We start from the raw sequence: 11384 nt of genomic DNA on the forward strand, positions 1-11384 counted from the left end.
CTCCACTGGAGCGTGGCTGCCGGCTTGGAGCCTGCCTGGCGCAGGGCCGTGGGGCAACCGCCTGGGGCTCTTAGTCCTTGCTGCTCCCCTGGGCCTGGCAGGGGGATCAGGGGAGCATGATGCCCCCCCTGCCCAGCGCCGCAGTGCCACAGGCTGGTCTGTAGTGCCAGGATTCCTGAGCTCTGAGCTGCTGCAGCCCCTGCCCTGAGCTCCATGCTCCACACAACCCTCCGCTCCCACCTGCTGCCCATCCCAGTGTCCACCACCAGCCCCTGGCTGAGCCTGGCATGGCCCTGCTTCCCCTTCCCTGTACCATGGGGCTGGGGTCAGGCTGGCTGCTGTAGATGTAGGGAGGGCAGGACCCAGCCCGTGCTGGGGGAAGGGGGCTATGTCACCTCCACCGATTCCTCACGCTAGCGCTGTGTCTCCATGTGCACTGGCTGGAGCAGCAGGTGGCCAAGCGCCGCACGAAGAGAGACACCTTCACGGAGCCCACAGACCCCAAGTTCCCGCAGCAGTGGTACCTGGTAGGTGCCGCCCGAGCAGGGGCCTCCCCTGGCAGCGGGGCATCTGCTGGGATGGGGACTGGTCTCATGGATGAGACTTGGAACAGACCCCACCTTGGGCAGAGGCCTGCTAGGGCCCCCCTGGCTCTCCATCCTGGGGTGTCTGTCTGTCTGTCTGCTTCTGGCTGCCCCAAGTTGAGGCAGACAGACGTGTCCCTGCCTGCTGATCTGGGGCCTCTAGCTGGTCAGGTCCTTCTCTGTGCCTCCTCTGGGGCTGGGGTGGGAGGCACGAGAGCTGCCTGCAGGACGGACTCCTGTGGCCCCACTGGGAGCAAATCCTGCCCATGGCAGAGCCTGGCCCGTCGCATGCGGTGCGTTGCCTGCAGTCAGCACTGGCAGAGACGGCCCGAGCAGAGCCAGGCCAGACCCGGCTGTTTCCCCCGGCACCAGCAGCCCCATGGCCATGTGCTGTGGGGCAGCCTGAGCCCTGATACCAGGCGCTTCTGGGTAGCGTCTGTCTGGGGTCCCTGTCAGGTTCTGACCTGCGGCGTTTCCCCAGTACAACACGAACCAGCGGGACCTGAATGTGCGGGGAGCCTGGGAGCAGGGCTACACGGGCAAGGGCATTGTGGTCTCCATCCTGGATGATGGCATCGAGAAGAACCACCCAGACCTGGAGGGCAACTATGTGAGTTGGGGGCACTGCAGCCGTGGCGGGAGAGGAGGTGAGCGCCCCGCTGCCTCCTGCACTGGGCTGTGGAGCTGGGCCTTGTGTGCGGCCACGAGCAGGCCAGGCTGGGAGCGGGCAGTGGGGAGCCCCGTTCCACGCTGTGGACAAGGCTGACGGCAGCTCTGTCTCGCAGGACTCCGATGCCAGCTTCGACGTGAATGACCAAGACTCCGACCCACAGCCGCGCTACACACAGATGAACGACAACCGGTGGGTGAGGGGCCGGTGCAGCCCAAGAGGTGGGGAGGGTGGTGGGGCTAGAGAGGGCAAGGTGGGTCCAGCTGCAGGCGGGGGTCCAGGCTCCCTGCAGAGGGCTGCCTAGGATGGGTGATGGCCGGGTGGCAGCCAGGCCCTGAGCAGACCTGTGCCTGGGTGAGGGCCGGGTGCACGGGAGACACCAGCCCATAGACAGCCGCCTCTGCTCTGTGGCAGCAGTGTGGCTGCAGAGGAACCTGCCCACGCCTATGCCCAGCTTCCCAACACCAAGAACCTGGCTTATGCCTGGCCATGGCTGCGCCACTTATGCCCATCTCTGGTCCCGGGTACACAAGCGCTGAGCCCCAGCCCTGGAGAGATGCTGTGTGGCCAGGACTCAGTGGGCTGGGCTGGGGGCCGTGTCTGTGCTTAAGCCCCACTCCCAGGCGGGGCTCTGAGCATGGCTTCTTCTGGGGCAGGCACGGGACACGCTGTGCTGGCGAAGTGGCTGCTGTGGCCAACAACGGCATCTGTGGCGTGGGCGTGGCATACAACGCCAAAATTGGAGGTGGGTGTGTGCCCAGGTGGGGTGGGGGCAGCCTCAGCCTGGCCCAGGTAGGGGCTTGTCTGCACTCCAGGGAGATGGGCCCTGGTCACGGGGGCAGGCTCGGGTCTCAGGTGGGGAGTCAGGCCCTGGACAAGCTGGGTCGCATACTCAACCCTGGGCAGTGACGTGTTTCCTCTGGCCCAGGTGTGCGGATGCTAGATGGGGAGGTGACGGACGCCGTGGAGGCCCGCTCCCTGGGCCTGAACCCCAACCACATCCACATCTACAGCGCCAGCTGGGGCCCCGAGGATGACGGCAAGACGGTGGACGGCCCGGCCCGGCTGGCGGAGGAGGCCTTTTTCCGCGGGGTCAGCCAGGTGAGCAGAGCCGTGCCTGCCATCCCTTCCCTGCCCCAAACCTGCTGTCCCCTGTCGCGTATTCGAGAGGCAAGCTCCTGGCATGGGGCCAGCTCCACTCGCCTGGGCAACGTCAGCCCCACACAGCCCTGGCTGTGCGTGGGGGGCTCGAGTGACAGCGCCTGGCTCTGTTTCTGCCTGTAGGGTCGCGGGGGGCTGGGGTCCATCTTCGTCTGGGCCTCGGGGAACGGGGGCCGGGAGCACGACAGCTGCAACTGCGACGGCTACACCAACAGCATCTACACACTGTCCATCAGCAGCACCACACAGTACGGCAACGTGCCCTGGTACAGCGAGGCCTGCTCCTCCACCCTTGCCACCACCTACAGCAGCGGCGGCCAGAACGAGAAGCAGATCGTGAGTGTGGCTGGCGGGGAGTGCCCTGGGCACGGGATGGCCTTGGGAGGGGCAGGAGTGGCTTCTCTCGCCTCTCTGGTGCCCGTGAGAGCCCAGGGTGTTTTGGTGGGACCCTGTGCCCTCCTGCCCTGTGCCGTGGTTATGGCTGCCCTGGCCTGGGTGGTGGGGTTGGGATGGAGAGCAGCGCTGCTCACACTTGGGGCTTCCCTCCCCTGCAGGTGACGACCGACCTGCGGCAGAAGTGCACCGAGTCGCACACGGGGACCTCGGCTTCTGCCCCACTGGCCGCTGGCATCATCGCCCTTGCCCTGGAGGCAAAGTAAGGCTGGGTGAGGGGCAGCACCACGAGGCTGGAGACACCTGGGAGGGAGCTGGGATGGGGCGGGCTGGGGATGTGAGGACAAGGTTTGGGTGCAGGGGCTGGGCGTGGGGTCCCCGCCAGCCCCTGCCTTGCGTCTCCAGCCCCGCTGTGTCTCTGCAGCAACAACCTGACGTGGCGGGACATGCAGCACCTAGTTGTGCGGACGTCCAAGCCGGCACACCTCAATGCCAATGACTGGGTCACCAATGGTGTGGGCCGCAAAGGTAACTGTGGCACCCGCCCCGGGGGCTGGGCTGGACTGGCCCAGCTGGGCATGGCCAGGCCTGGCTGCAGCCCCATGACCCCCCTGTCCCTGACCCGTGGAAGCAGCAGCACGCCATGCGTCGGGGGGCACTGACCTGGGCAGGGTTGGTGGCATGTGGAGCCCCGAGCGGCTGCCTGGGGGGGGGACCCAAGCATGAGGTTCCCTACCCCCCAACACCAGGCCCTGGGGCATGTCACCAGCCCCTCACCTGCCCTCTGCCCACAGTCAGCCACTCGTATGGCTACGGGCTGCTGGATGCGGGCGCCATGGTGAGCCTGGCCAGGAACTGGACCTCGGTGGGGCCCCAGCGGAAGTGTGTTGTTGACATCCTCACGGAGCCCAGGTAAGGCGGCTGCCGGGGTCCAGCACCGCATGGGGAAGCAGGGAGGCTGGGAGCTGTGGCCACGCCTGGGCTCCCTCCCTGGGGCCAGGGGCCACGTTCCCTCTGTGGCAGGCTGTTGCGCAGAGCCTTGCAAGGAGGCTTTGGCTGCGCAGGGCTGGGCCCCTTCCCCCACCTGCCACCAGACCAGGGCTGCATCCTCGGAGGAGGGGCTGGGTCACCACTGGGAGAGCGGCTGCGCGGCAGCCGTGCAGGGCCTGCTGCCTGAGAGGAGCATGCCGGGGCCTGCGGCGCTGTGGTCTGGGAGCAGCTGCTGAGACAGCACCGCACAGAGCAGCTTTCAGCGGCAGACAGAGGTGCCTTTCACCAGGCCCGGCTGCCGTCTCAAAGCAGCACTTGTGCCGTGTCCCATGTGGCCGTGACGTGGGCGCTGCCCCAGGCCCTTCCTGCCCAGGGTGTGTCGGGGGAGGCGCCTGGGCAGAGGCTGCACCAGCCGCTGTCTCCCCTGCCCTGTCTCCCCATGCCCTGTCTTGCTCCTGGCGGCACGTGTGAGTGCGCGTGTACAGCCCTGGCATCCATGTTGCCTTCCCTCACCAGCATTAAGGTCCAGTCCAGGCACTTTTTTTGCTGCTGGCGCATGTCGAGGAGCTCTGGTCCTGTGGCCAAGAGCAAGCTGTGGCCAGGTGCCCTACTGCTTGAGACCAAGGGGGCCCCAGCATGGGTCCTAGCAAAGCCCCGGCCCCTGTCCCTGCCTCTTCCCAGGGCTCCCTGCCTCTGGGGCTTGGGAAGCAGGGGAAGGAGGCCCAGCCCCTGCGCCATGCTCAGGGTGGGGCTGCCCTGGGCAGGCGAGGACTGCGGGCTGTGCTGCATGCTGGAGCCGTGCTTGGGGCCGTGGCCATCTCCATGCAGGGAAGAGAGGGCCATTCATGGCTGGCACAGTGCAGCCATTCAGGAGGGGAGAGCCCTTCCAGGAGCGTGTGCACGCATGTGTGTGCATGCCCGCACATGTGCACACCCACACACCAGCATGCTGATTGCACTGCCTAGCACAGGAGACCTGGGCATCCAGTCCGTGTGGGGCTGGGGAAAGGTCCCTGCCACGTGGCTGTGTTCCCAGGCAGCTAAGTGACTCCTGGACTCCAGTCCCACCTCTGCCCCCTTCCCAGGGGCCCCAGTCTAGGGCAGCCCAGCCTGGCCCCCTTGGGCTTGCCGCTCTCTAGCACAGCCCCCTCCCCATGCATGGCCCACCCTGGGGCCCAGCCCAGCTCTACAGACTCTGGCATCTCCTCCATGGCTGCACAGCCCCCAGGGGGCTGGCCTGGCCCGGTCCGCTCCTGCAGCACTGGCCACAGCGGGCCTGGCCTGTGGCTTTCCCAGGGTCTTGGTTTGAGGGGGCAGGGGCAGGGAGAGGGGCTGGGGAAGGGGCGCTGCTCAGGGCTGTGGTTTGGCACCTGGGTGCTGGGCCACAGCAGAGGCCTGCAATGGGTACCAGCCATCCTCATACCTGACTTGCTGGCAGGGACATCGGGAAGCGGCTGGAGGTGCGGCGGAAGGTGGACGCCTGCCTGGGCAGGGCCAACTACGTCAGCCGACTGGAGCACGTCCAGGCCCGGCTCACGCTGTCCTACAACCGGCGCGGGGACCTGGCTATCTACCTTGTCAGCCCCATGGGCACCCGCTCCACCCTGCTGGCCTCCAGGTAGGAGCTGGGTGGGGGCTGACCTGGGGGAGGGGAGGGGAGGGGAGAGCGGGCGGGGGCTGGTTCTTGGGGGCTCAGGACTCACCGCGCTCTTGCCCCAGGCCCCATGACTACTCGGGTGATGGCTTCAATGACTGGGCTTTCATGACCACGCACTCGTGGGATGAGGACCCTGCCGGGGACTGGGCGCTGGAGATCGAGAACACCAGCGAGGCCAATAATTATGGTAGATACCAGGTCGCCACCCTGCGGCCCCCTGCCCCCTTCCTCTGTGGCAGGGCTCAGCCGGCTCCCCCTGTGCACCTGCCATGCTGCCTCGGGCAGGGCCAGGCTGCCGCGGGCTGGGGCCCGTGGGTGCGGGTGTTCCAGGCTCTGTGCTGGGCACCCAGGCTCCCTCCAGCTTCAGCCTGGCACCAAGGCCACGGGCAGCTCCTCTGGCTGAGCCCTGCCTCTGCGTGGCTCGGAGTTGTCCCGGCCGCAGCATTTCTGCAGTGACGCAGGCTCCCGACACACGTGGGGAGACCCCCGCTTTGGAGGGCAGTTGGGGCTGGAGCAGCCTCTTTAGGACCAGGGCACCACGGGGTGGGTGGTGCATGAGCCACACTCCTCCTAGGCCCCAGCGTAGGGGCTGGTGCTTGCCTCCATTACACCCAGCAGGGTGTGATGGGGACAGGGCAGCAGGCCATGGGACAGGGCCAGGCAGACGCTGCAGGGAGTGAGGATGGGACGGGCAGGGTCCCCCTGTCTCACGCCTGCCTCTGGCCACAGGCACCCTGACCAAGTTCACGCTGGTGCTGTACGGGACGGCATCCGAGTCCACCGACATCTCCAACCGCATCGAGAGCAGTGGCTGCAAGACCCTCGCCTCCAGCCAGGCCTGCGTGGGTGAGTGTGGGCACAGTTGGGGCGGGGGGAGTGGTGCCCCAGCAGGTGGGTGGCCAGGGTGTACTGACAAGCCCTGTGCCCACAGTGTGCGAGGAAGGCTACTACCTGCACCAGAAGAGCTGCCTGAAGCGCTGCCCGCCCGGCTTCGCGCCCAGCGCCCCAGCCCTGGTCCTGGCCGACGAGGCAGAGAACAGTGTGGAGCTGCCAGCTGCCCCGCGCCTCCGCCTGCCCTGCCACGCCTCCTGCGCCACGTGCACCGGCCCCACTGCCACCGAGTGCCTGAGCTGCCCGGCCCACTCGCACTACAGCCCCCCAGACCGGACCTGCTCCCACCAGACACAGAGCAGCCGGGCGTCCCCCGCCCTGAACGAGGGCCTGGCCGAGGCGCCAGCACCCTCCAACCTGCCCATCCTGGTGGCCAGCCTCATCTGTGCCCTCATCGTCATCATCTTCATTGCCGTCTTCCTGGTGCTGCAGCTGCGCTCGGGCCTCAGCCTGCGTGGTGTCAAGGTCTATGCCTTGGACAGCGGTATCATCTCCTACAAGGGGCTCCCGGCTGACGTGTGGCAGGAGGCGCCATCCGACTCGGAGGGCGAGGAGGCCGAGGCGCACAGCGAGAGGACTGCTTTCATCAGAGACCAAAGTGCCCTTTGATGAGCCCCCACAGGGCGGGGGGGCACAGACTCTGCTTTGGCACGGCCAGGCCTGGCCTTCCAGCTGCCGGGGCTGGCCCCGTCCTGCTCCTGGGAGGGCCCCGTGCCCAGCGCCCGTGCTCTCTGTGCTCGCCAAAGTGTGTTCTGCAGTGCCCCCTCCCACGCTGCCCGGCCCTGCCCTATGCCAGCGCCCACCAGGCAGGGCAGGGGCCACGCGTGCCGCAGCGACGAGTACTTGGCCAGTCTCTCCGCCTACAGCTGGGCCTCTGCTGCCCAGGACCCTGGCCTGGCCCAGCCTCTCCTGCCTGTGCAGGCTCCTCTCTGCTTCCCCCTCCCCTGAGCCCTGGGTCTGGCATCTCTCCCTGCTTTCCTCAACAGCAATAATGGCCAGGCCCTGCTCCTCTCTGCTGGGCTTGCCCCAGGGAGGTGCTGGAGCCGGGCCCCGAGCCCCTCGGCTGGCAGGGACCAGGGAGCGTACATCTCCCGGCCGCAAGGGGCCCGGGGCCGGAAGCACCCATGGGGCAGGGCTGGGCACGGCCACCCTGGAGCATCCCCTGCCCTTGCCCAGGGGCCTGGGACCTAGCCCTGCGGTGGGGAGGGTTGTGCTGCCCCCACCCCATGCCGCCGAAACACGTGGGGCTGCCCCGGGGCCTGGCCTCACCCTGTCCCGCGGGAGGGGCACCGTCCAGGCATCCTGCTGTGGCTGGAGAGCAGCCGTCCGCCCCTCACTCGGGCAGTATGAAGGGTGGTGGAGCCTGGGGGCAGCGCTGCAGGGCCTGGGCCACGGGACCCCAGCTCTCCTCTGGCCCTAGGAGCTGCTGGACCCGGCACCCGCCCCCAGCTCCCTTGGCAAAGGCCCTGGTCCCTGGAGTCCCTGCCCCTCCTGACGTGCCTTGCCCCACTTTGGTGACAATCCATGTTGCTCCTCACCTGGAGCCCCTGCCCCCCGCCCCGGGCACTGGCTCTGCGCTCACAATCCATTCATCCATCCCCTGGGACATGGGGCGGGGGCGCCCCCACTCCCCTGCAGCAGCAGGCCGGGCCCGAGGCTGCGTGCGGTGCCATGCGGTGTGGGGTGGGGGGCCTGGCCGGGCCCCAGGACTGTTTTTCTATGATAACTTTTTGGTGCACAGTAATTTCTTCTTGTAATTTAATCAGGCAGGAACGGTTCCTGCGCCCGTCTTTAATTTAATGGATGTGGATATAACGCTAGAGGGAGAGATTAAATGTTCAGAACTATGCAAACCACCTGCCTGCCCCCCTTGCTCTGTGCCCCCGGACCCTGCACCCGCCCCCTCCCTGTGCACAGCCGCACAGGCCGGCCCAGGGCCTTCGACCTGCCTGCTCCAGCTGCCCAGTCCACGCTAGTGCTGGCCCCTTGTCCCCAGCACCACCCGCCCCCTGGCCTGGTGTGGCTCCCTGGGCGCACTGCCTGGTCCAGCGGAGCCCGGCACGTTCCCAGGGCCCCCATCAAGACGCTCCCCCCCGGGGGGGGCTGCTCCCTCCCTGCACTCTTGCTGCAGGCGGCAGTGGCCCGACCAGGCCCAGGTCTGGGTGTCCCGGGGGTGAGAGGCACTGGGCCGAGCTCCTGGCTGCAGGATCGGGTCCAGTGCAGAGCCACCCAGACCTGCCTGCGGCACCGGCTGGGAGAGCAGCGCCTCCCCAGGGCAGAGTCTGGGGTGCCGCAGCTGCCCCTCGAGGGGTGCGTGGAGTCCTGCCCGCAGCCTGGAGGGCTCGCACGGACACTGGGCCGCCTCTGCCACGACGCTGGAGCCCTGCTCCCTCCCTGCGTCCAGCCCACCCGGTGCCACAGCCCAGCACCGCTGCCAGCACCCTGCCCCCACGGTGCCCTGCTCCCGGGGGCGCTGGGTCCCTGCCGGCACTCCTGGCCTGACCTGGCGTCACAGCCTCGGGGCCGGGAGCCTGGGCCGAGCCCTTGCCCCCGGGGAACCGGGCAGGGGCAGGTGAGGTGGGTGCGCTGCCAGCTCTGCCCCCAGCCGTCCGGCCCAGTGGGAACCTGCAGCTGCTGCTGAGGAAACCGCAGGACCTGGGAACTAATTCAGGAAGCTGCGATGGGTGCAGGGCCCCGTGGCCAGAGCCTGCGGCTGTGCCTGGCTCCTGCTGCCACCACAGCCCTGCCCCTGGCCCCGCTGCTGCAGCTCGGCTCGGCTCGGCCCGGCTCAGCCGTGGCCCCCAGCTCCTGGGCCGAGGCAGTCGTGCCCTGGGTTATGAGCAGGCTTTGGGCGTCTGCCCGTGCGTGCGCCCACAGCTGCATCGGTCCCCATCGCTTCTCCGGGGGTGGGCAGGGCTCCCCTCGGGGCTGGGACTCCCTGGAGCCGCTTGCAGGCAGGGCTGCATGGTCGCTGCAGCATCCCTGAGCACGGCGGCCGCATGCTGCGTGCATGGCGCTGCACGTGCCGCTCCACGGAGCAACTCCTGCTCGCGCGCTGCTGCAGGGCTCGCGGCTCGACCGTCCGAGCAGGGCTGAGCCGTAGCTCATGCCAGCACCTCTTCTTCCACCGTCCCCGGCTCCAGGGTGACCGGAGGAGTGGGGGCTGGGGCCGCTCGCCCGCACCGTGGTCTGTGTGGAGCCACGGCCCCAAGTCCCCTGAGCTGGCAGGCCCGTCCCTGTCTCCTGGGCTCTCTTGTGCCCGGTTCTTGTGTCCGGTGAAGCCTCCAGCCACAGGCTCCAGCAGCCGGGGACGAAGCAGCTCGCCCAAGCTCGGCAGGCACAGCTGTGGGGGAAGGAGCCGCCAGCAGGGAAGCCTCGTGGGTGCAGCACGTCCGGCAGGAGGGAGCCCTGCCTTGCCCAGCAGCGAGAGCCTGTTGCGGCCTCCACAGCCCCGGGCACTGGGTTGCTCGGTCCACCGAGACCCGTGGGTCCCCACCGGGCAGGGCCTGACGCTGGGCTCTGCGTCAGCCGGGGCAGGCTCTGGGGGGCAGGCTGGGATGTGCCCCCTCGCCCCCAAGCCTGCTGGAGGGGCTGCCTGTGGGGCCATGCAAGGTCCAGGGGGCAGGCACGTGGGGGGCAGTGCCTGTACGCGGGGCGTAGGGCACCCAGAGCCAGTGCGGCAGCGTGGGGGGAGACCAGCTCGCCCGCCGGGGCCAGGCGAGGGACAGCGCCCAGCACTGCAGCCTGCGCGTTCAGGAAGAAGCTGCGTGCTTGTTGGGGGCAGGCAGGACCCCCAGGCTGGCGGGGCTGCAGGCGGGCGGCGCAGGGCAGCCGGGGGTGCTGCTGGCACCGGGCTGGGGCCCTTCTACCCCCTCCCCCATGGCCCCGTGATTGCAAAACACGCTGGAGGAATCAGAAGGAAAATGAAACAGCGCTGGGTGGAGTGGTGGGGGGAGGCTGCGGTGTGCAAGGGAAGCTGCTGTTCCCATGCAGACCCCTGCACCCCATGGCTAACGATGGAGGGCCCGGGCCACAGAGGCAGCAGGGTTGAGCAGACCCCAGTGCCCGGTGGGCTGTGGGGCGCGTGGGGGCAGGTGCCAGGGCTGGAGCTGCTGGTGCCAGGACAAAGCCTGCGGCACTGCCGAGTACAAGGAGCCTGGCAGGGGCCTGGCCCCGGCACGCGCATGGCAGCAGGGAGGCCCAGGGGCAGCGAGTCCAGGGTCCAGGGGCTTCTCCCGAGGGAGCAGCACTGGCAGAAGGATCCAGACTCTGGACAGGAGCCACTGGGGCATCACAGTCCTGGTCGCACGTTGCCACCGGGCACCACCACGGTCCCCGGGCAAAGGCAGCCACGACATTCCTGCAGCTCTGCTTGGCGGCTGGGCCAGCCCGTGCCCGTGCCCATGCCCATGCCCGTGCCCGTGCCCGTGCTGGGGTCAGAGGGGCCCACGCCAGTCGCTGGGCACCCCGGTGCCCACCTGCCCGGCTCTGGCTCTGGCTCTGGGCACGGCCTCCCTGTGACTGTGCCACCTCAATGGCCCCTGGGCTCAAGGCAGCCCTTGACCATCACCTCCTCAGCCCGGGGCTGGGCTGGGCTCAGGGCACGGGGGTGCCTGCGGGGAGCGGCCGAGCCGGGGCTGCTGAGCACTGCAGGCGGGGGCAGGAAGCAGAGGAAGTCTCGCAATGGCTGTATGGTCAGCGCAGGGTTTCCTGTTCCTCTTTCCATGCCGGGGCTCACAAGTGTCCAGGCGAGCACCCGTGCCATCCCGCCGGAGGGGAGCTCCACATCACCGGCCCCAGCCCGGGCACCACCGCCGCGCACAGGTCAGGGGCAGGGGGTGCTGGGTCCCGTCCTGCGCTGGGCTGGCCCAGGCCTGGCATCACCAAGCTCTCCCCAGGCACGGTGCTTGGAGACCTCCAGCACATGCTGGCATTGGGTGCCAGGGCATAGGGGCTCCCACGGCTCCCAGGGTGGGCCCAGCCTGCCTCGGCCACGCTTTGCCCGCCGCCCAGCCCAGGCCAACCCAGCCCAGCCCAG

General features: G+C 68.7%; 2 protein-coding genes across 3 annotated transcripts in view; both read left to right on the forward strand.

Annotated features, from left to right (window-relative positions):
• FURIN (furin, paired basic amino acid cleaving enzyme) overlaps positions 1–8202 on the forward strand; it is a 13563-nt gene extending 5361 nt beyond the window's left edge. Inside the window, exons 4-16 of one of the 2 annotated variants that reach the window (XM_025212477.1) lie at positions 432–527; positions 1066–1194; positions 1370–1446; positions 1866–1999; positions 2183–2355; positions 2539–2751; positions 2970–3070; positions 3233–3336; positions 3603–3720; positions 5237–5416; positions 5518–5642; positions 6185–6301; positions 6387–8202. In XM_025212477.1, coding sequence (XP_025068262.1) covers positions 432–527; positions 1066–1194; positions 1370–1446; positions 1866–1999; positions 2183–2355; positions 2539–2751; positions 2970–3070; positions 3233–3336; positions 3603–3720; positions 5237–5416; positions 5518–5642; positions 6185–6301; positions 6387–6955 — 2136 coding nt within the window. In that variant the 3' untranslated portion in view covers positions 6956–8202. The remainder of the gene's footprint in view (positions 1–431; positions 528–1065; positions 1195–1369; positions 1447–1865; positions 2000–2182; positions 2356–2538; positions 2752–2969; positions 3071–3232; positions 3337–3602; positions 3721–5236; positions 5417–5517; positions 5643–6184; positions 6302–6386) is intronic. The other variant, XM_025212478.1, reaches the window with a different exon arrangement.
• A 2844-nt stretch (positions 8203–11046) lies between these two features.
• The window catches only part of FES (FES proto-oncogene, tyrosine kinase), a 10530-nt gene continuing 10192 nt past the window's right edge, over positions 11047–11384 (forward strand). Inside the window, exon 1 of the mRNA XM_006030796.3 lies at positions 11047–11170. Within this exon, the coding sequence (XP_006030858.2) occupies positions 11071–11170 (100 nt within the window). The 5' untranslated portion in view covers positions 11047–11070. The remainder of the gene's footprint in view (positions 11171–11384) is intronic.

This window comes from Alligator sinensis, unplaced genomic scaffold, assembly GCF_000455745.1.
Source record: "Alligator sinensis unplaced genomic scaffold, ASM45574v1 scaffold407_1, whole genome shotgun sequence".
NCBI lineage: Eukaryota > Metazoa > Chordata > Crocodylia > Alligatoridae > Alligator > Alligator sinensis.